At 34.7% G+C, this 20559-nt stretch overlaps 2 protein-coding genes across 2 annotated transcripts; one reads left to right on the top strand and one right to left on the bottom strand.

Annotated features, from left to right (window-relative positions):
• LOC120624099 (tumor suppressor candidate 3) lies at positions 1 to 6587 on the top strand. The gene is made up of 6 exons (XM_039890450.1): positions 1 to 195; positions 825 to 1106; positions 1782 to 1922; positions 3339 to 3627; positions 5044 to 5233; positions 6456 to 6587. The coding sequence occupies exons 1-6, from the start codon at positions 118 to 120 to the stop codon at positions 6469 to 6471; spliced, it is 996 nt and encodes a 331-aa protein (XP_039746384.1). The 5' UTR covers positions 1 to 117; the 3' UTR covers positions 6472 to 6587.
• Positions 6588 to 6781: 194 nt separating this feature from the next.
• LOC120624074 (polyprenol reductase) lies at positions 6782 to 10531 on the bottom strand. Its single transcript, XM_039890410.1, has 4 exons — positions 9970 to 10531; positions 9357 to 9545; positions 8300 to 8607; positions 6782 to 7854 (listed from the first exon to the last, which is right to left on the bottom strand). Exons 1-4 carry the CDS (start codon positions 10295 to 10297, stop codon positions 7762 to 7764), a joined length of 918 nt encoding a protein of 305 aa, XP_039746344.1. The 5' UTR covers positions 10298 to 10531; the 3' UTR covers positions 6782 to 7761.
• Positions 10532 to 20559: the final 10028 nt, after the last annotated feature.

Below are 20559 nucleotides of genomic sequence, written 5' to 3' on the forward strand. Positions count from 1 at the left end.
TCTGCCAAATTTGACTTGGCGTTTTTCTATTGGCTTTTCAAAACTGAATCTCTAGAAATACTGAGATATCTGCATAAACCTAAATAAACTAATAAGATTTAATTTAAGATCATCAAAATGAGACATAAATCGCTTTTGGTTTTCACCATTATCCTTACCTACTACAACAGCCATGCACAAAGTCGAGCTAAAGGGGTACGTTTTACTTACAAAGTTATGCTGCTGCAAACACGAAAATTAAACTAATATTTGTTGTACATAATCGAAGGCTTACTGTTAAAATGACTATTTATAATATACCAGTATGGTAAAAGAAAAATGGTGGATAAACGAATAGTACACATCAAATTTCTGGGACGTCCGGCCGGCTACTTCTTTACATATAAAGCAATCAACGGAATAGGTTTAGAATTCAATAGAAGCCTGAAATGGCGTTTGTGTACCAACACATGCGAATGTCTGAGAATATGAGTCAAAGGCAAATATTTTTCTATTAGTATATAAGACCTTTTAGAAGGCACTATTGATTCGTCCATACATATTTTTGTAAGGTGCTACTTTCCTAAATATAAACTAAAGCTATGAGAGTGACAAATGGTAAAAGAATGAAGACCACAATTAAATTAGCAGGATGTTATCACCATCTCACGTTGTTAAAGTTTGTGCTAAGCACTCAGTCTGTTGTAGGTTACAGTCCATAAAATGACCTCTGTAACTGTTTAGATTTAAATTATTCGTTCAGTTAGACCAAATTATTTAATTGGTTATTAATTATTATAAGATGTTAATTTATTGTAATAGCGGGTGAAATCTTTTTTTTACAGCTTGAAGAGAAAGTGGAGCAGCTGACGGATATGACGGCAAAACAGTCAATAATACATTTGAATCTAAATAAATTCAAAGAGTATGTCAGATCTCCGCCTAGGGACTATTCATTTGTGGTCATGTTCACTGCAATGGCACCCTCACGACGATGCGCTATATGCCAGCATGTCTATGAGGAGTATTTGATAGTAGCTAACTCTTTCCGTTTCTCACCAGCTTATAACACTAAGCTGTTCTTTGGTATGGTTGACTTTGATGAGGGATCAGATATCTTCCAGATGGTAAATATAATGTTTTATTTATTTTCTTCTTAAATTGTGCGGTTGGAAATTATATTTCTTGTTTGTTATTCTTTGGTAGTATAGGTTTCATGGTTCAAATGTCTAGACAGTTTGTAAATTGTGGTACTATAATAAAAATAATAATTTCCCGTTCCAATTCAAGTGGTTCCTGTAGACACTTAGAATCTATCATTTGCAGTCCTTAACCACAACAATCCTTTTTAATGTCATTGAACCACCTTTTCAACTGCCTTCCTCTTTTTCGTTTAGTATTGCACTTTGGGATCTATTCTGTTAGGCTTATTGTCATGCCTTACCATGTAACCTGTTTGCCATTTAAATTCTCTAACTTCCTATTGGCATATTCATTTTGTTACCTTTTTAATGTGTATCCTCTTTAAAACCCTATGCTACTGGTATTATACTATAGTAAATTTTAAAAGTTATTGAAATTGTCTGGCCACATCTTGTTTAAAGAATAGAAGATAAGTTAAGGCTTTAAACAAAATGTTATTTTACCAAAACATAACCCACTAATAACAAATAAGTAAAGTTTTTTGCTAGAAATCCTGAGGAATAATTTGAATGGAATTTAATAATTCAAATTATAATCACATTCTATTCAAAAGTTAACATATAAAATTGCAAATTACAGTCATAAATGTATAATTTCAGCTGCGTCTCAACACAGCACCAGTAATCATGCACTTCCCAGCCAAGGGCAAACCCAAACCAGCTGACTCTATGGACTTTGAAAGGGCGGGAATCCATGCTGAGGCTATTATCAAGTGGATCCAGGATAGGACTGATGTTCAGGTAAAACTTATAAAATACTGAACAAATATAACAACATTCTTAATTTTTAGGATATATTTGTTTCCGAAGAGAGTAAATCCTTAAGTAACGCTTACTATAGTCTGTGTTGTTTCCGCTATTTAAAAAAAATTATTTGGATTGTTTTTAAGTATGCTAGTGGCAAAAATCATAATCAATTAATCAAATTTTCAAAAATTGTGAATAGCAAAGTGAATAAAATTTCAACAGTTTTAAAAAATTCTTTTAAATTGAAAATTTTATTTAAAATATCTATATATACTTGTTTATTTATTACTTTTGTAATAAATAAATAATAAATGTTCATTTTAGCTCTCAAGAATCTCATCATTAAACATTAAACATTAGAAGTAAGAATAAACTTACAGTGCAATATACTAGGTTACATAAAATTCATAATTCGTTTAAAGGAAATTGCATACAATTCTACAATAAACTACCAATTGTCATCTTGGAGATGTCTCTTAAAAAGTTCAAAGTTTGTATTAAACGTAAGCTTATAGAAAAGTCCTATTATAGTATAAAGGACTACGTAAACGATAAAAAAGCTTGGGTGTAAATTATTGCTCTAACCAGGTTGCTCTTCTAATAATTTAAAATGACATTGTGAGATGGTGATAACAAAAAAAAAAAAAACACCCGGCTAAGTTTTGTTGTGGGCTTCTTCTTAGACCAGGACGCGTTTGGAAACCTCGTAGCTTTAGTTTTAAGTTTACGAATGTGGTTATCGCCATCATCTCACTACCGTGTGGTTCTTATGTACGCATCAAAAGTGCCACCTGTGGGCCTACTTGAATAAAGATATTTTTGACTTTGACTTTGACATCTGTTAGTTGATTTATTTGAAGAAAAATTTGATCTCGATCTTGATGAAGTCGAAAAGTATTCACAGATACTTTTCGACTTCAATCAACAACGCCTTTCGGTACAAAGATAGATGCTGAATTTTCAAGAAAAGTAGCAAATTTAGAGATTAAAATTTATGTTTTGCTTTATAGTTACCACAAACCTATAATTTCATACATAAAAAATTATGATGACATGAATGTCATCATAATTTTTTACTTTAAGTTCAAAGTACTTATTTCGAATCAATAATATTAAAATAACATTTGAATAATCTTGAAGAATCTTAAAGAACATGAATAATAAATATAATTAAATTATAATATGGTATTTACTATTTTAGTTAAAATTTCAGTCATATATGCCGCCAACGCCAAAGAAGTTTTACTTCAATTGCGCGTAAAGGCGCGTTTTTATTTATTTATGTGTATTATATCCATAAAAATATTCATCAGTTACCTTAGTACCCATAACACAACGCTACGCTACTTCGGGGCTAGATGGCGACTTGTGTATGTATATTTATTTCAAAAAATGTTATTGCTTTTTCAGATAAGGGTGTTCCGCCCACCAAACTACTCTGGAGTTGTAGCATTCGCCATGCTATTCATTTTAGTAGCCGGCTTCTTGTACCTCCGACGCAACAACCTTGAGTTTCTGTACAACAAGCAAATGTGGGCGGTGGTGGCACTGCTATTCTGCTTCGCTATGGTCTCAGGGCAGATGTGGAACCAGATACGTGGCCCTCCGTTCTTCCATAGGACAAAGAACGGCCCGGTGTACATAAACGGAGGCTCGCACGGGCAGTTTGTGTTGGAAAGCTACATAGTTGCTATATTGAGTATCCTTTTTGAAATGGAAATGAAGAATGTAAACAAAATCATCGCTTGTTTTCGTGTTTTTAAACATCTTTAGGATGCAGAATCATATAAAAATACCAACTTAACAAAGTTAAAAGCCATTTACTTTCTCTTCTGTACTGTGTGTTATTTCATTTAAAAACTCCTTCTTAACTAATACTTAAAAGAGAAGTTTGTTGCAGGGCAATCCGGTCTAAGATCGTGTCGTGCCCTGACACTGAGTATGTCTTTCCACAAAACAAAATTTTACTAACATTAATTTACCGAGAAGCCATCGAATTGTGGAATGCGCTTCCTATGAACATACGGCAGTCAAAGTCACTGTCCAACTGAAGGCGATGTTATTATATTTATTTACTTTTATCTATGTATTTATTATATGGTAAATAGTAAATTATTAGTACTTTTTTAAATATTTATTATATAATAGAGACATTTGTGTTTATTAATTATGATTGTATTTATTTTATATTTTGTAACACCTGCAGTTTGTTCTCCTGTTTTTTTCCAATTCTAAGGTTGCTTGGCATAGATCGCTATTAAGCGATAAGGGCGCCTTTTGTATTCTGCTTCATGCGGTGTACAAATAAAGAGTAATAATAATAAAAATATTTATTTGTTTAAAAAAATAGGGGTACGTCACCCTTATGAGCTTATCGCAAGCTTATAGAAAAGTCCTATTATAGTATAAAGAACTACGTAATCGATATAAAAGCTTGGGTGTGAATAATTGCTCTAACTGGGTTGCTCCTTAAATATTTGCAATGACAATGTGAGATGGTGATAAAAAAAGAACACCCGGCTATGATATTTTAGGTTTATTTTTGTCCAGGGCGCGTTTGGAACCCTCGTAGATTTAATTCAAAGGTAACGAATGTAGTTATCGCCATCACTACTATGTACACATTTTGTAATCAACGTATCAAAAGTGCCATATATGTGCCTATTTGAATAAAGAAATATTTGACTGACTGTTCGGCTTCTGGACTTCTATTTAATAGGATGGTGATCGCGGTAGGTAGTAGTAGCAGAGGCTGCCCGTTCTCCGTTATATTCCCCTAGTCGCCTCGTACGTACGTATACTGGTAACCACACGGCATAATAGACTGGTACAGAAATATAGGGGAGTGTAGGTATGTGTGTTAGTGTGTGTGTATGTGACTGGTACGTCGCTCTTGATCGGCTGAAACTATTTTGATTTTATTTTTGTTTGTTTGAACTGTTGATGAAAATCGGTCCAAGATGGCCGCTGCCCCAAAATAAAGTAGGTAGGTATTAGTCTAATAAGACTCATTTCAAACTAGCTTTTGCTCGAAACATATAACCCTAGACTTTTTCACTCTAGGGCTTTTATTTAGGTTTTTTTTTTGCATTCTTCCTTAACACATTACCTCTAGATGGCGCTGTGGTGATCGGCATGATAATGATGATCGAAGCGGCCGGCGGAGTGAAAGGGACGGAAGCACAACGCTCGCAAGACGGAAAGAGACGCCGGCTCCAGACCGTGGTCGGCCTTGTACTTGTGTGCGTTTTCTTCTCGCTGCTTCTGTCCGTGTTCAGAGCCAAAACGCAAGGGTATCCTTACAGGTGAGATTTTTTTTGAAGTAAGAATTTTTTAGGCGCGACTGGGGAGTAACTCAGATTTTATTCTAACGGAAGTAACGCTTATGTCAGACGTCTTTGTAGTTTCCGCTATTTAAAAAAAAAAAAACAATTTGGATTGGTCGTAAGTATCTGTCATATATAAGTTGATTGCCGCAACGGGCAGCGACCCTGCTTTCTGAGTCTAAGGCCGTGGGTTCGATTCCCGCAACAGGAAAATTTTTGTGTGATGACAAGGAATGTTTATCAGTACTGTGTGTTTATATGGATAATATAAGTCTTTATGTGTATTCTTAATAATTTTCATCAGTCATCTTAGTACCCATAACACGTATTGTTATAGTATATATATTTATTATTTTATTTAAGTCTAATTTTGACAACCTTATTCAAGTTGAATCCAAATTGCTGTACTGGCCAAATAAATGCGAGCAGCGGCCGGCAAAAGTTGCGTGAAAATATCTGTCGTGATTTAGCGGCCATGTAAATTACACAGTTAGCTTTAGTTTAAAGCTAACGAATGTAGTTATCGCCATCACCTAACTTTAGTTGTAACATATTATATGTATGAACGCTTCATAAGTAGATGTGATTATGTCTACATGAATCTAACTTTTGTGAAGTTAACTTATCTGGCGTGTAATTTAACAATGGAACTGTTTGATGAGATGGTGACAACAAAAAAAAAAACCCGACTAAGTTTTCTTGTGGGCTCTTACACCAAGGCGCGTTTGGAACCCTCCTAGCTTTAGTTTTATGTTAGACAATATAGTTATCACCATCACCTAACATTGATGGTAACATATTATATGTATAAAAGCTTCATAAGTGCCTGTGATAAGGTCTACATGAATATAAAATGTTTGAATTTGAAAATGGAACTGTCTGATGAGATGGTGATAACAAAAAAAAAACAGCTAGGTTTTTCGTGGTCTCTTAGACCAGGGCGCGTTTGGATTAGCCAATTTAGTTATCACCATCATCTAACATTGATGGTAACATATGTATGAACGCTTCATAAGTGTCTGTGATAGGTCTACATGGATAAAAAAAGATTTAAATTGTAATTTGTTCAGCTATTGTGGAGATTAGTGTAAATAGTCCTGCACTTATGATTCCATACTCATAAGTTAGTATAATAAACTGCATTGCAGGCCATGTTGTGTGTTTAACAACAAATGGAATCATTTTATTCATTTTGTTTCAGTTTCCTGTTCAAATAAGGATAAGGAAGAAATACGCATTATTTAAGAACTAAGATAGTTGTCATGTGTGCAATTATAAGTGTGTGATGTGATGTGATGTATTTTGTTAATAAAAAGTCCATTATTTAATTTAATATGTATTTATTTCCTACTAAGTTATGTAAATAGGGTATCAAATAAATAATACATTAATTTATTTAATAAATTAATATTTTATCCAGCCTCAATAGAATAATTAATTATAAAAAAATATAACGTCCTTTTATACATATAGGTACTGGTTGTATAAAGACGATACCAAAAAAAAAAACATTTTTTTTAAATACTTAAATTTAATTAGCCTCAATAAATTTAGTTTTCATAAAAAATATATGCGTTTATTACATTTACTTCGAAAATTACAGTCAATGGAATTTTTTTTGTTTTTAAGTAACGCTGCAATAAATTATTATAACCTAATCATCGATAATTAAAAAAAAGCAATGAAATCCCATTTTTCATTTCCAAGTACTGCCTTAAATAAGTAAATGCCTCTTTGAATCATAATTTGTGCTGTAAAAATATCCGCACGCAATAGGAATACTTTTGAACAACAGTTTATTGTTATTTAATATTAGTCATCAGACTAATATTGAAAAACTGTTGTTCAAAAGTATCTACAATATAAAAAAAAATATCTTTTACAGTTATTAAATGTTGTTGCTATAAATTGCTATTTTATTTTTAAAGAAAACCGCGAAAACTCCCTGTGTCATGCCACACTCGTGACGTCATATGGAAATTAGACTTTTATTAAGTCTTTGTTCCATAGCTGAAGGTTGTTGATTTTGATATCGATAACAAAAAACTTTACAACTGATTGTTTGAAATCACAAAATAGTTTATATACTTACGCATAGATTTTCGAAATTCAAAATACAAAATACCGTTCCATCCCGTATACGTGCTACGTCTCCGATTCTATGAGACAATGTCACAAAAAATTGTCACGAATGCAACCATTCCCTTTTTAAGAGATAAGTAAGCCTAAAACTAACAAAGTAGGTGCAGCTACGAGTAAATTTCTACCTTTGTATGGATTGATAAACTAATACTAGATAAAAGTTACCTACAATACCGACAAATTGATACGCGAAATGTATGTATACTCATAAACAAGGAGTATACCTATAGATAATTTACATTGATACTACATCCATTTCAAAGAACCATCTACTACATGAATACGTTTTCTACTACAACATCAAAACATAGACAAATCGTCAAATATCTTCTGCGTCTTACGTGTTAGTCGACTGATATTTAAATTCAATAAATCTGAGGAATAATTGCATTTCTATCAGTGGGATAGTCCATAAATGTTTTTTTGTACCATTCGTGAGCATGCAATGCAGTCTGAACCTGTAATGAAACAAAATGATAACCATAAAAGAACAAAAGAAAAATCATTAGCACAAACATTAACTGCTTTTTACTTAGTACATTAAAGCGGACTACCGACATTCACAGCTAGCACTACTAGCACTAGCTGCTGTTATGTTATGCTATTAAAATCATTTATATGATTAATATTATTAATCATTTATATCATTTTAATGTTTTTTTTAAATCTTTAGGATTAGCATCATACAAAAATTTTGATAAGAATCTGTGAAGCCGGTTTGGAGGAGTGTCTCTTGAACAACAAAATTTTTTTATACTACATTTATTACACTACATTCTTACCAGCAATTTGATGAAACAATAAAAAACATAAATTTTTATAATTTTGCACCTCATAGCTTTGACTATAGGATTAAATTTGCAATAAACATGTTGAAGATTACATGTAAATAAAGACACTCACCTGATTACATATCACCCATAAGAATATACAGAAGAAGGTCCTTGTGGGTACTAAAATCAGTAACATCACATACATAATGACTTCGCAAAGTCTGTGTGGACTTGACACATACTTAAACAGCCTTCCACGAGGTACACAATGCTTCTCTGTGACAACCATTCTAGATTTCTGGTCTTTGCGCAAGTTTGCTAACACCACATTGCTTTTATATTGTTCGTACCATGCCCATAGAAATATTATGGTGACAGGTATTGATAAGGTAAGCGTCTTTATGTCGTGCCATAGAATTTTTTTTCGGTTTTGATTGTCTGTAAAAAAAAATTGTATTCAATAAAATAAAATAACGATGACATTTGGATACAAAATTATTTCAACATACAGTTCTGTATGTAATTCTATCCGTAATACTGCAGGAGGAAGAAAAGCAGGAGAATCTGTATGGTGTAATTTATAATTTCTTCAATCCTTATACTCCAAACCAAACAGATCTTTGGCAATATACCCGCTACGTTTCGCTCTGAAACCGGTGCATGCTCCTCTTATGTTGACTGACTTAATTTTCATAATATATAGTGGATTTCTGAAAAGTAACGCCTGCTTCTGTCCAATATACAGAACCCTCATTGAGCCATTATTGCATGAAGTGCATTGTGTCCACAAAAGAGTGAAAACGGCCTGTATAAGTCTGACTTCAAACCCACTGAATGTTGCTAGTTCACAAACATTTTCTCATTTCCCAATTTATAGTTTAGAAAATTTGAGCTAAAATAAGTACTGTCAACTGCTGAATGGATTGAACTAACCACTTGTGTTTTAGAAACACTACTAAAGTTGATTGGTTTTCTGATGCGTCAATATTAGTTGTGTAGACAGTTTATGTATGTTCCTACTTCTGTGGTATTACCATAATTTTCTTTAGACCTGACACCTTTAATAGATCTTGCACCTGTTTTATAAAGTTTTTTTTTGGCCAATCACACAACAACCTCCTTGGTGCAGCGATGAGCCCTGTTGAATTTTCTCTATTGATTTGGTGTGAATCTTATACTATTCTTACCACAGAACAAAGGTGCTTGTCCTATAACAGCAACCACCACAGCAAAATAATGTACCAGCCCTGCAATATAGTGGCTGAGATTCATTGTGCTTGTCCGAGCAAATACTTGTAGGTAGTATGTTTCATAGCATCTTCTGAAACACTGAACCATAAGCAGTGAGAGAGCTAGAAGAACTGCTGCAACAGACACTGAAAAAAGAGAAATAGTGAAATTTTACTTGATAGTTTACGTAAAAAACTTACTGAAGATTTACAGAATATATTCTCTGAAGACTGAAAGCACCTAGGATAAGCAGGTTTAAACTTTATGGCCCTCAATGAAACAGTGGAATAAATATCAGAATAGTAATTCACTGTTTTATCTTTTGCTTACATTTGGAAGGTGCTCTCAGCCCTGTTTAAGTGAGACCCTGACTTGTAGTTGTAATTAATAAACATGGTATAAGATTGAATTATTGTTTTGCTACACCTCAATGGACAGCTTACCTGTCAAATATCTACTGTACTATACTGCAATAAGTGAATCTATGATTGCATAAATAAAATTTTAATATAATAACTTATGATACAATTTTTGTGACAGTTAAAGTAAAAGATTATGAAAAATAATTACCTGCAGGTTTGTCCTGTTCCAATAAAAAATGTAGGAATAGTACGACATATTTGTGAACTTTGAATTCATAAAAATACACCAATAAAGCGTAAACCAAAGTCAGCGCGCTAAAGACAGATGAAAATGCATAGAAGTGCCTGTAACGAGCTTTCGACACTTCGATAACTCGTAAATAAACAGCACCCGAGCCTTGGTACGCGAAAGCACCGTATTTGAACCCTTTTAAAATAAACGCCGGTACATGTTTTTCGTAATTCTTAATCACAAAACCAGTTAATGCAACAGTGATCGCTAAACATAAAAAACCTAGTTCTATTACGTTTAACATTTTCGAACACTAAGGTTCTGTCGAGTAAATGCTAAATGAATTAGTTCTAAGCTAAACCATGCTTAAAAGTGGGACATAGCGGTATACTACTAATTTAATCTTTAACTTTCGTTTCGTTCCCATTTCAACTTTCAAGCGCAGTTAGGTACAGGTTTCAGCCAGACAGTAAATTACAATCACTAGCACAGGTCACAAGGCGTGATGTCTTAGTGTGTTCATTATAAGGTTGAATATTCAACGTAGGAAGGAGAAACCATCCGATCAATATCTGCTTTAAGTTTTTAACATCACCAAATGTCATGTATGTCAATGTCAGTGGTAACTTTTTTTATTCTTCCCAGTATGGAAAAAGCAGAGGTATATCACCGTACATCCATGTCTTAGTGTTTATTAAAATTCTATCACATAATAAGGCGTAAAGCCATGTCTTAAATATTCATATCCATTGTCATATTAAGGAATAAAGTCGCGTCTTCAGTAAAGTAATTTTTCCTAATTCGGGTAAAATAAACATCTTCCATTTTTGATGTAGTATGTTCTTATACACTTTGTAAGCTTTCGTGTTCTTTAAAAGCTCTTCAGTAGAGCGCGGGATAATCTTTGGTGAGTTATAAATCATTGATTTGTCAATGAATGAAAAAAATGGTAACTTTCAAAGCGAAAAGGCGCGCTCTCCAAATCTCATAAGACATCTATTCCAAATATTCCGCACAACCGTTTCACACATCCAATCCCGATTTCCCTGTTATTATCGATGCCTTCACCCTCCGCAGCCTCTGCGAACACCGAAGACTCACCCTCGGCATCTGAAGACCCGATGGACTTCTGCATTCCCTTCTCTTCCCCTCCATGTTCCTCCCCACTCCCTCTCCCCATGGTAACAAATCCAAATCAATATAGATATATAAAACTATCCCAAATATAGGTACATTTAAAACAAAAACTTCATGAGATCCAAAACGCCCCCTCGCCCCGAAAGTTCCCGCCCTTTTTTCTGTCAGTTGTCAATTTTTTGCTAAGCTATTCTGTTGGGAAAGATATACCTCAGAACAATTAACAGGTATCTCATAATGTTTTCTTTTCTAAATAAAGTTATATTTTTTTACAGCAAGAACTTTACTTATTTAAAACGCATATTACAAACATACTAGTAGCATAATTTAAAATGAGGTCGGTCTATTATGGTAAATCGCATGAGCAAAATAAGATATTGAGGTACATTTACTATCAGTAAACTCAATCTCTAACAATTATTATGTAACCTGTTGCCCGCCACTTATTTCGCGTTTGTTCGGGGCTTTTAAAAATCATGATGAATAAAGTATTTAATATGATTAGTTAATATCATGTTTATAATAAAACCTTGCCCACTCTTACGCCCACATTTTAATAATAAGATTCATTTGCTTCTAGTTCTGAAAATTAATATTATTATAAAAAAAATTACATTTGTCTGTGACAGACATACCTATCTAATGTTTCTATTGCACACCAGACAGAAAGAGTGGTACAGCTTAAAATATTTTGGACATTATAAGCACATACAAAACGTGCCAAATAACCTACATGCCGCTGATTTTCAGCTGAGACCTTATGATGAGAAAGGCTTGCTTTATAAATGTCACTTATGGCGGCTGAAATATTATTATCACTGGAATTAAATATCGTTTATAAAGCCAGCCAACCCTTATTGAAGCTTCGTGAAGGGTCGAACCTCCAAAGTCCTCTATCTAAGTCAAGCCATGGCAAAAGTATTAAAGACACAAAATTATAATTTGTTAATATTTACAGATACGTGGTAGTTTAGATAACGAGTAGGAAAAAAGACTGGCTGTTATAGTTACCTTTCTACCAATCCGCCAAGCAATATAGAGTACAATGCTGCGTCGAACCCGATAATAAGTAGGATCTATGGGTTAGCCCGCTACCATCTTAAACGGCACCATAACTTATCAGGCGACGTAGAAGGTATAACTTAATATTAAAATTAAATATTTAAAATTTTCCAACTTTCAATATAGTATACATTATTCCATTAGTCAATCCCTTTTTTATATTATAGATTAATAGTCTAGCGTTTGACTACAATGAAAAGTGTAGATGTGGCCTAAGGTGGGACACGCTTGCTTAGACGATGCGAGTTTTTTTCATTTGATATCTATATTAAGGGAGCTGTAAAAAATAGAATGTAAACCGCCATTTCGTGGCGGCGGCGATTTTGGACCGATTTTCACCAAAAAGCTAAGAACACTAACACCCAACTAATAAACCTCATTAACAAAAAAAAAACAAAACCGGTTCATCCGTTTCGGAAATATAATGCCACAGACGGACACACACAGACTCAAACACATAGCATACCGTCGTTTTTGCGTTGGGGGTTAAAAAGAGTTAATTTCAGTAAAGGAAAAGAGCCACCCATCTGATACAAACCTCAACTGACAAGGCTAGCGCCTCATTTGAATATTTTCTTTCCACCGCACAACCACGTCACAGCCACTATCCTCAGAATGCTCAGTGATTTGGAACAGGCTTATAAATGAAGTGTAAATAAATAAATTCCAGGTTCCACCACAGACTAAACGAGAAATTCAAGCTTCACGCGACATCGGTGTCAATTATTTTGTGCACGAATCTCGAAACGAACTAACTTAAATAAATAAATATACTACGACAATACACACACCGCCATCTAGCCCCAAAGTAAGCGTAGCTTGTGCTATGGGTACTAAGAATAACTAATGAATTTTTTTTATGAATAGTATACATAAATACTTATAATATACATATAAACACCCAGACACTGAAACATTCATGTTCATCACACAAACATTTTCCAGTTGTGGGAATCGAACCCACGGCCTTGGACTCAGAAAGCAGGGTCGCTGCCAACTGCGCCAATCGGCAGTCGATGTACATTATATGATGGGGTTTTACGAAGTAAAGTTTTTACCTGATGGTAAGTGTAAAACAATCGTCTATAAACCGAGCACTATACCGAAGGGCATGCTAGGAAAGCGTTTCACAAAGTGCCGTCTTGTGTATATCAAATAACTTCTGTATATCAGACAGGAAAACACCATTGGAACAATGCTGCTTAGCGGCAGTTGCATGAATGTATGTTAAAGCCATATTCATCATAGTATAAGACAAATTCTGTCGTGTTTAACATTTCGAGCACGGAAAATGTGCTAAAAAGGAATGTCGGTATTTATAGGTGAGGTAACTAGGGCGAATCAGTGATATTTTTACTTATTGGCGGCCCATTTCCAGACGGTGCTTTAGTCTGCGGGTTTCAAAGTGTCAGCGTGTCAGTTTCAATGTTACGAGCCGTTTCACACTATTTGACGGTTTAAGTGCGCTCGTGATTGGAACTTGGAACGATGGCACTCAATGGGTTTCGATGTAGCTAGCGACTCTCTGCCGCCTCGAAATGGGGGCTGTTAAAGTAAACGCGACGCCCTTGGTCACCTGCCATTTCTTAATTTCAGGTAGCTAACAAGGTTTCGTTCCCATTTTATAACGAGACGCGATATTTTTGGTGCTGTAATACCTAATCCTGCGGGAATTGTTTTTGTCTTTTAAAACCAGATACAAAAACAACAGGCTGAGTCATGTGTGTGTGTTTGTGTGTGTGGTTGGGAGTTGGGACTATACTATAAATATAGGTATGATAGGTATATATTACCTCGAGGATTTTTTGTAAGAATGAGTTCTTTAATCATCATACATAAAAATATGTATTTTTTATGTATCTATCAGCAATAGATTTCTCAGCGTACGCCAGATCTCCATTTCAAAAAATTTAAATAATTTATAGCCTATGTTACGTCGTGACAGTTCTCATTTACCAGTTACCAGTACCAGTTCTTGGCTGAAGAAACGAACAAACAAAAAATGTATACTCTTAATAATATTAATACATAACAATTATTTTGTGCACGAATCTCGAAACGAAACTAACTTAAATAAATAAATAAATATACTACGACAATACACACATCACCATCTAGCCCCAAAGTAAGCTCAGCTTGTGTTATGGGTACTAAGAAAACTGATGAAAATTTTTACGAATAATGTACCTACATAAATACTTATAATATACATATAAACACCCGGACACTGAAAAACATTCATGGTCATCACAGAAAAAATTTCCAGTTGTGGGAATCGTACCCGCGGCCTTGTACTCAGAAAGCAGGGTCGTTACCCACTGTGCCAATCGGCCGTCAAATTAAGTATCGGTTGCGGTTCGCGGTGCATTGCTATTTAAATAAATCAGGCTTCCTTTGTTATGCTATTTTATATTGGCGAATACGATACGACGTCTTTTTTTAATATCCCTAGAAAGTGAAAGTTAAGTTCATTTAATTTTTGAAGATCTTCCTGGCGCAGCGGTGCGCTGGGGTTTTCGATCCCGGGTTCATTCCCGGGCAGGGGCAATCTGGGAATTAATAAGGTGAGATTGCAGTCACTTATAGGTATATAAAAAATACACGTATTGTATTCGCCAATAGATTATTGGCGGAATACTACTGGTGATAGATACATAAACAATAACATATTTTTTATCTACCTACTAATTAGAACACACGTGACTGCAGCCATTAATTGAACATTTAAATGTATGTTTAATTAATGTTTAATAACAAACCGGGATGTCGAGAGAGGTCGCCTGAAAATCACAGCATAACGCGAAATTTTTTTTCGTTATAGTTTAATATCTCATTGATATGTTTTTTTGTAGCGTTTACTCTATATTGTAATTCCTATGTTTTGTTTGCTTCCCAAATAAAAGATTTATTATTTATTATTATTACTATTATCTAGTATATTTGATGAAAGATTTCTAGTGTCCACAAACGCTGAAGCGACGTGACGTTAAAAGTTTTACTAAAGTAGCGAGTAATGTTCATTCGGTGCGTAAATTGGGAACGTACCGACAAGAGGTAAAGGCGATGAATTTATGTGAAGGGTAACCTTCCAGGCCTTGTTAATATAAATTGAAATGTTACCCTGGATTTTTGGTATTGACAGTGAGACTTGAATGGATTGCCTACCTGCTCTGTAGCTGGTTATATCTATTTTTCTTTCAATTTTATTTCACTAAGCGGAGGCCTAGTGTTTAGGACATCGCCGTCACTTTCGGGGGACGTAATTCGATGACCGGAACACACGCTGATGAGAGATAGATACTTTTGATTTGAGAAAAATCCACACCTCGGGTCTAAAGCTTATGCTATAAAAAAAAAATTGGCCAGTGACCCTGCTTACCGAGTCCCAAAAAAGGAAAATGTTTGTGTGATGAACATGAATGTTTTTCAATGTCTGGGTGTTTATCTGTATATTATAAGTATTTATGTATATTATTCATAAAAATATTCGTCAGTCATCTTAGTACCCATAACACAAGCTACGCTTACTTTGGGGCTAAATGACGACGTGTTAGTATAACCGGGATCAGTGCGCCGTGCAATAATTGTTGACATTACTATTCCACATGACGATAATCTGGTGAAATCTGAAAAGGAATAGTATTAGCTGAAGTATCAAGTTGATTACTTCTGGAAGTAATGTGGTTTTTTATTCCAATCTTAATTAGTCAATGGTTGTAGCGGGCTAAACTAATTTATGTAATTCTTTTTTTTTAATAAAGATTTTAAACCATAAGTAGAATAAAAACTATTCCCGCAGTCCCTTCCCAACTTTCTAACTTGTTTATCTATACGGAAACGTCGTCATGCGTTAATCCCACCGGGTTTTGCCAACTTGCCACTAATTATGATGCCACGTATGTCCCGATGTTTGGCAAAGTCCCTCAAATGGGATTCGAACGTGGAACTTTATGTTGCCCCCACGGAAACACGAGCAGCTCTACTGACTGCTTGTTACATTTTGTTTACGTTTGTCCAAGTTTATCTTGACAACTTTAGATGGCTTAATTTTGTACAAGTTTTGTCTTTGTTCAGCTCGCCCCGTCCAATCTTCAAGTATTCTTTTAGGCCGGGTTGACATATTGCGAGTGCACTGTCCGTTGAACACAGCGATGAACATCACTGCGGGACATAAGACACTTTTACGTATTAACTACAGTTTTCAATAATTAAAAAACTAAATATTAGGTACTTAAATACGAGTATATAGTTGTTGCAAAAAAACTTTAGTTACTCTCAGGTTATCCACCTGAGAGATAATCGTTTTATGCATATGTGATGTGAACATCATGTTAAAATGATGTGCAAAGCATAACTTTGAAAACGAGTATGAAGTGAAATAGAAACCCGCCTGAAAAGTTAGTAATTATTGAACCCTGAAATGATGATGTAACAACAACAATATAGCGGTGGGTACCAACCTTATATTTTATATTACTAATACACTTAAAAATCAGTTGTCACCTCTCACGTTTAAATAAGATAAGGAAACATTAATTAATATGTAAATTAAAATATTCATGGCGTTCACGCTTCCCGCCAAGATGGCGCCGTTTCCCGCTTCAACCAATGTTGACCAAGGAGGTACTTTTTTTTACTAATAACTGATGGATCAAGCAGATCCTGATGGTAAGTGGGAAACGACACACTCATGCAAGAAACAAGTCCTGACTCCGGCAACATGGAAGATGATAAGTCTAATGTCAGATGTTCAACCGCACGCTTCGGGCACACATTGCTATTTGCTACAATGCTGCTTAGCGTCAGAAATAGCTCTGTCACAAAAAGCTGTACTACTACTGCTACTTATAAGTATAAAGTAAACTTTGTGTTGACCGCCTTCATAATGCTACCACTATAGTCCATTCACTATAACTTATCCTATATATAACCTATGTAATTTAAGGGACTATATGACTTGTACAATGTCAATTTGGCTTAACGAAAGAACTTACCAGTTAGCAGTAATTTTCAGTCAGTTTTCTCGAAAAAGAACGTGGAGGTGCCGAGGTGTCTAGAAAAATATTTATGCTAACTTGGTTAGGGACTTCTTTTATTCAGAAATACTAATGGACTTTTTGAGGAAAAGTTATTTTTTATCGAGTTGAAGATGAACAAAGCAAGTCTATTTTAATCGATCTATTCCATTATCAAAATTAAGCTTAATTTGCTATACTCCGCGAAAAGCAGGAGAATCTGTGTGGTGTAATTTATAATTTCTTCAATCCTTATACTCCACACCAAACAGATCCTCGGCAATACACCCTCTACGCACGTTTCATCATCACGGAGCATCATCAGGAGATGTTGACTTTACAATGATTAATTGTTAACAATTGTTAACAATTAATCATTGTGAAGAAATTATAAATTACACCACACAGATTCTCCTGCTTTTCGCGGAGTATAGCAAATTAAGCTTAATTTTGATAATATATCATGGATTTCCGCAAAGTAACGCCTGCTTCTATACAATATCGATCTATTCCAACACAGTTTGGATGCCCAGGGTAAGTGAACCCTGCACCGATTTCAATGAAACAATCAGGGAGTTTGGTGATCGATCGGAGCACTCCTATTTTTGAACTGTCAAATACAGCTTTTATTTACTATGATGATATTCTATTGTTGGGTGTAGATAATGATCTTCACCCGCTCGAGAAGAGAATGAATACGGAGAGAAATAAATGATTTAATATATTATGAGGCTTAAATTAAAAATTTAATGATGTAAGTTTTTTGTTTAAATAAAAATTGGTTGCCTGTAAAGTCGGTATACGGGCGAAAGTTTTACGTGACAACGACTTTGAGTGGTAAAATAATTTTAATGTGAATATTCATTCGTATAGTAGGAAGAAGGATGAAATAATAGTAACAATTTAAAACATTTATTTATACAAAGAATTATATTTAAAACATTAATTTATACAAAGAATCTCGCACTGAATTTCATATTAACAAAATTTTATTTTTACCTTTACACATACATACGTATTTATATACAAATATACATACAATACTAGTGTTGCCCAAATGCAAGAACAAGACGAGACTTAGCCAGTCTTGGTCTTGGTCTTGCGCCAATACACCTGGTCTTGGTCTTGGTCTTGGTCTTGCGCTCCCAGTCTTGGTCTTGGTCTTGGTCTTGCAGCAAGAGTCTTGCAAGTCTTGCAATTACCTATTAGTCTATTACTATTTATTAAAGTTTACTTTAAATCTTAGAAAAACGTATTAGAATTGGAACATTGTGAGCTTGAATTAACATAGCCATAGTAAAGATCAAGCAGATTAATAAATAACTGAAGATTTGATAAGAAATTCGAAAAATCAACTGACCTATATGTCGTTTTCCATGGAAGTAACTGTTTCTTAATAAACATTTATGATTTATAAGCTTACATTTGCTAAAACATGTAAAAAAACAAATTAATTACAATAACTTGACTGTATTTTAAAGAACAATACTTATCTGTCTAGAAAGAGATTGAACCCTCAACTTATAAGAAATTTAATAAAAGAGTTTTACGATTTATCATTTATTTGAATAAAAAATAAAATACAACACAAATCAACAGCTTTATCATTAGGTTATGATACTTTATATCAATTCTTTTGACCAAGAAATAATACAAAGTAACCATCTGGCTGACTCATCACTTAACCTATTTCTATGTTTTCTAATTACTAATGATGCTTTAGAAAATAACCTCTCAGCAGGTACTGAAGTTGCAGGTATTGAGAGAAAATCACGGGCCATTTTCGATAAAATCAGATACTCTGTCTCATGCGTCCTCCACCAATCTAAAATCACCAATCTGAAACTTATTTATTCTTTGGAACACCTGTAGGTACTCTTAAAATTCGAAATTATTTTGCATGAATAGTGTCAAATGTTATGATTTCGGCGCGGCGGCAACGATTGTTTTAGATTTCAAAAGAAGCCGCCGGCGCGTGTATCATAACCATGTACTTCCGAAAAGCGGCAAATTTCTTTGAGAAGTAAGTACAAAACCTTTGATGCCGCATTATCAAAGTGCCGATGGTTAAAACATAACTATGCATGCACTCAGTTTGATTTTAATAGATATTTTTTTATTCGCTATGTTTATGGTATTAGTCGTAATGCGCATAGGTCCAGTTTTTCATATTCTTTGATATAGTTTTTTGCGTCTCATAGAATTCCTAAGCGTACCTACCTACCTATACACCGAACTGTTACACCTAACTACTCCGTGAAATAGCGCTAAGTCCTAGCTGCAAGACGCAAGAGTCTTGCAGGCTATGTCTTGTTCTTGCTCAAGTCTTGCACGGTCAGTCTTGGTCTTGGTCTTGCTAAAAATACGCGGTCTTGTTCTTGGTCTTGGTCTTGCAAAAACGCAAGAACAAGACCAAGACTGCAAGACCAAGACTGAATTTGGGCAACACTATACAATACATTGCAAGTTGCAATACATTTGCGTACAATGAAACAGCGTTTACTACAAAGGGACGCGTGCCTTTTACTTTTTATGTCTGTCTCTCTCGCTCTTAGGCGGGCTAACCATGCCCGAGTGGAAGGGACGCGTGCCTCTCACTCGCTCTCATTGTGAGCGCATAACGTGAGCGGAGCGTAACGCAGTTTCTTGAAGTGTCACCCGGCAAACCAATTTATAAGACGTTGTCACGTCAAAATAAAGCAAAATCTAGCCGGGCGAAGTAGACTGGGTACGCATGTAAAAAATAAAAGAAAGAGGTAAACCCTGGTCAAAACTATAAGTTTAAAAACATCAATTGCTTCAATAAACACGTCTAAAACTATTATTACGTATTTCATATCTGCATAAAATTACTGAAAACCAGGCGCGTAGCCAGTCTTCCATTTCCGAGGGTGTTGATATATTTTGAGCTATTAATTGTAGTAATATCCTAGCGGCAGAAATATGCCTGGTGGTACTACTTCCCCAGACAAGCCATATGTCACGTAAAGCTCTGCTATTACCTACTAAAGTTATATTAGATGTGTGTGTGCAAATATTCTCTGCTCTAGTCTGGTGGGAGCTATTTACCACCCTACCGACATAGATAGACGGCCGATTGGCGCAGTGGGTAGCGATCCTGCTTTCTGAGTCCAAGGTCGTGGGTTCGATTCCCACAACTGGAAAATGTTTGTGTGATGAATATGAATGTTTTTCAGTGGCTGGGTGTTTATATGTATATTATTAGTATTTATGTATATTATTCATCAGTCATCTTAGTACCCATGAAAGAAGCTAACGATTACTTTGGGGCTAGATTGCGATGTGTGTATTGTCGTAGCATATTATTACATATAGATGTACTGCTAAGAAA

This window comes from Pararge aegeria, chromosome 5, assembly GCF_905163445.1.
Source record: "Pararge aegeria chromosome 5, ilParAegt1.1, whole genome shotgun sequence".
NCBI classification, from domain to species: Eukaryota; Metazoa; Arthropoda; class Insecta; order Lepidoptera; family Nymphalidae; genus Pararge; species Pararge aegeria.

Coding starts and splice junctions, on each gene's coding strand:
- LOC120624074 (XM_039890410.1), bottom strand. CDS start 10,297: ATGTTAAACGTAATAGAACTAGGTTTTTTATGTTTAGCGATCACTGTT. Junction 9,546..9,969: donor GGAACAGGACAAACCTGCAG/GTAATTATTTTT, acceptor CTCTTTTTTCAG/TGTCTGTTGCAGCAGTTCTT. Junction 8,608..9,356: donor ACAAGCACCTTTGTTCTGTG/GTAAGAATAGTA, acceptor TTTTTTTTACAG/ACAATCAAAACCGAAAAAAA.
- LOC120624099 (XM_039890450.1), top strand. CDS start 118: ATGAGACATAAATCGCTTTTGGTTTTCACCATTATCCTTACCTACTAC. Junction 1,107..1,781: donor GATCAGATATCTTCCAGATG/GTAAATATAATG, acceptor GTATAATTTCAG/CTGCGTCTCAACACAGCACC. Junction 1,923..3,338: donor AGGATAGGACTGATGTTCAG/GTAAAACTTATA, acceptor TTGCTTTTTCAG/ATAAGGGTGTTCCGCCCACC.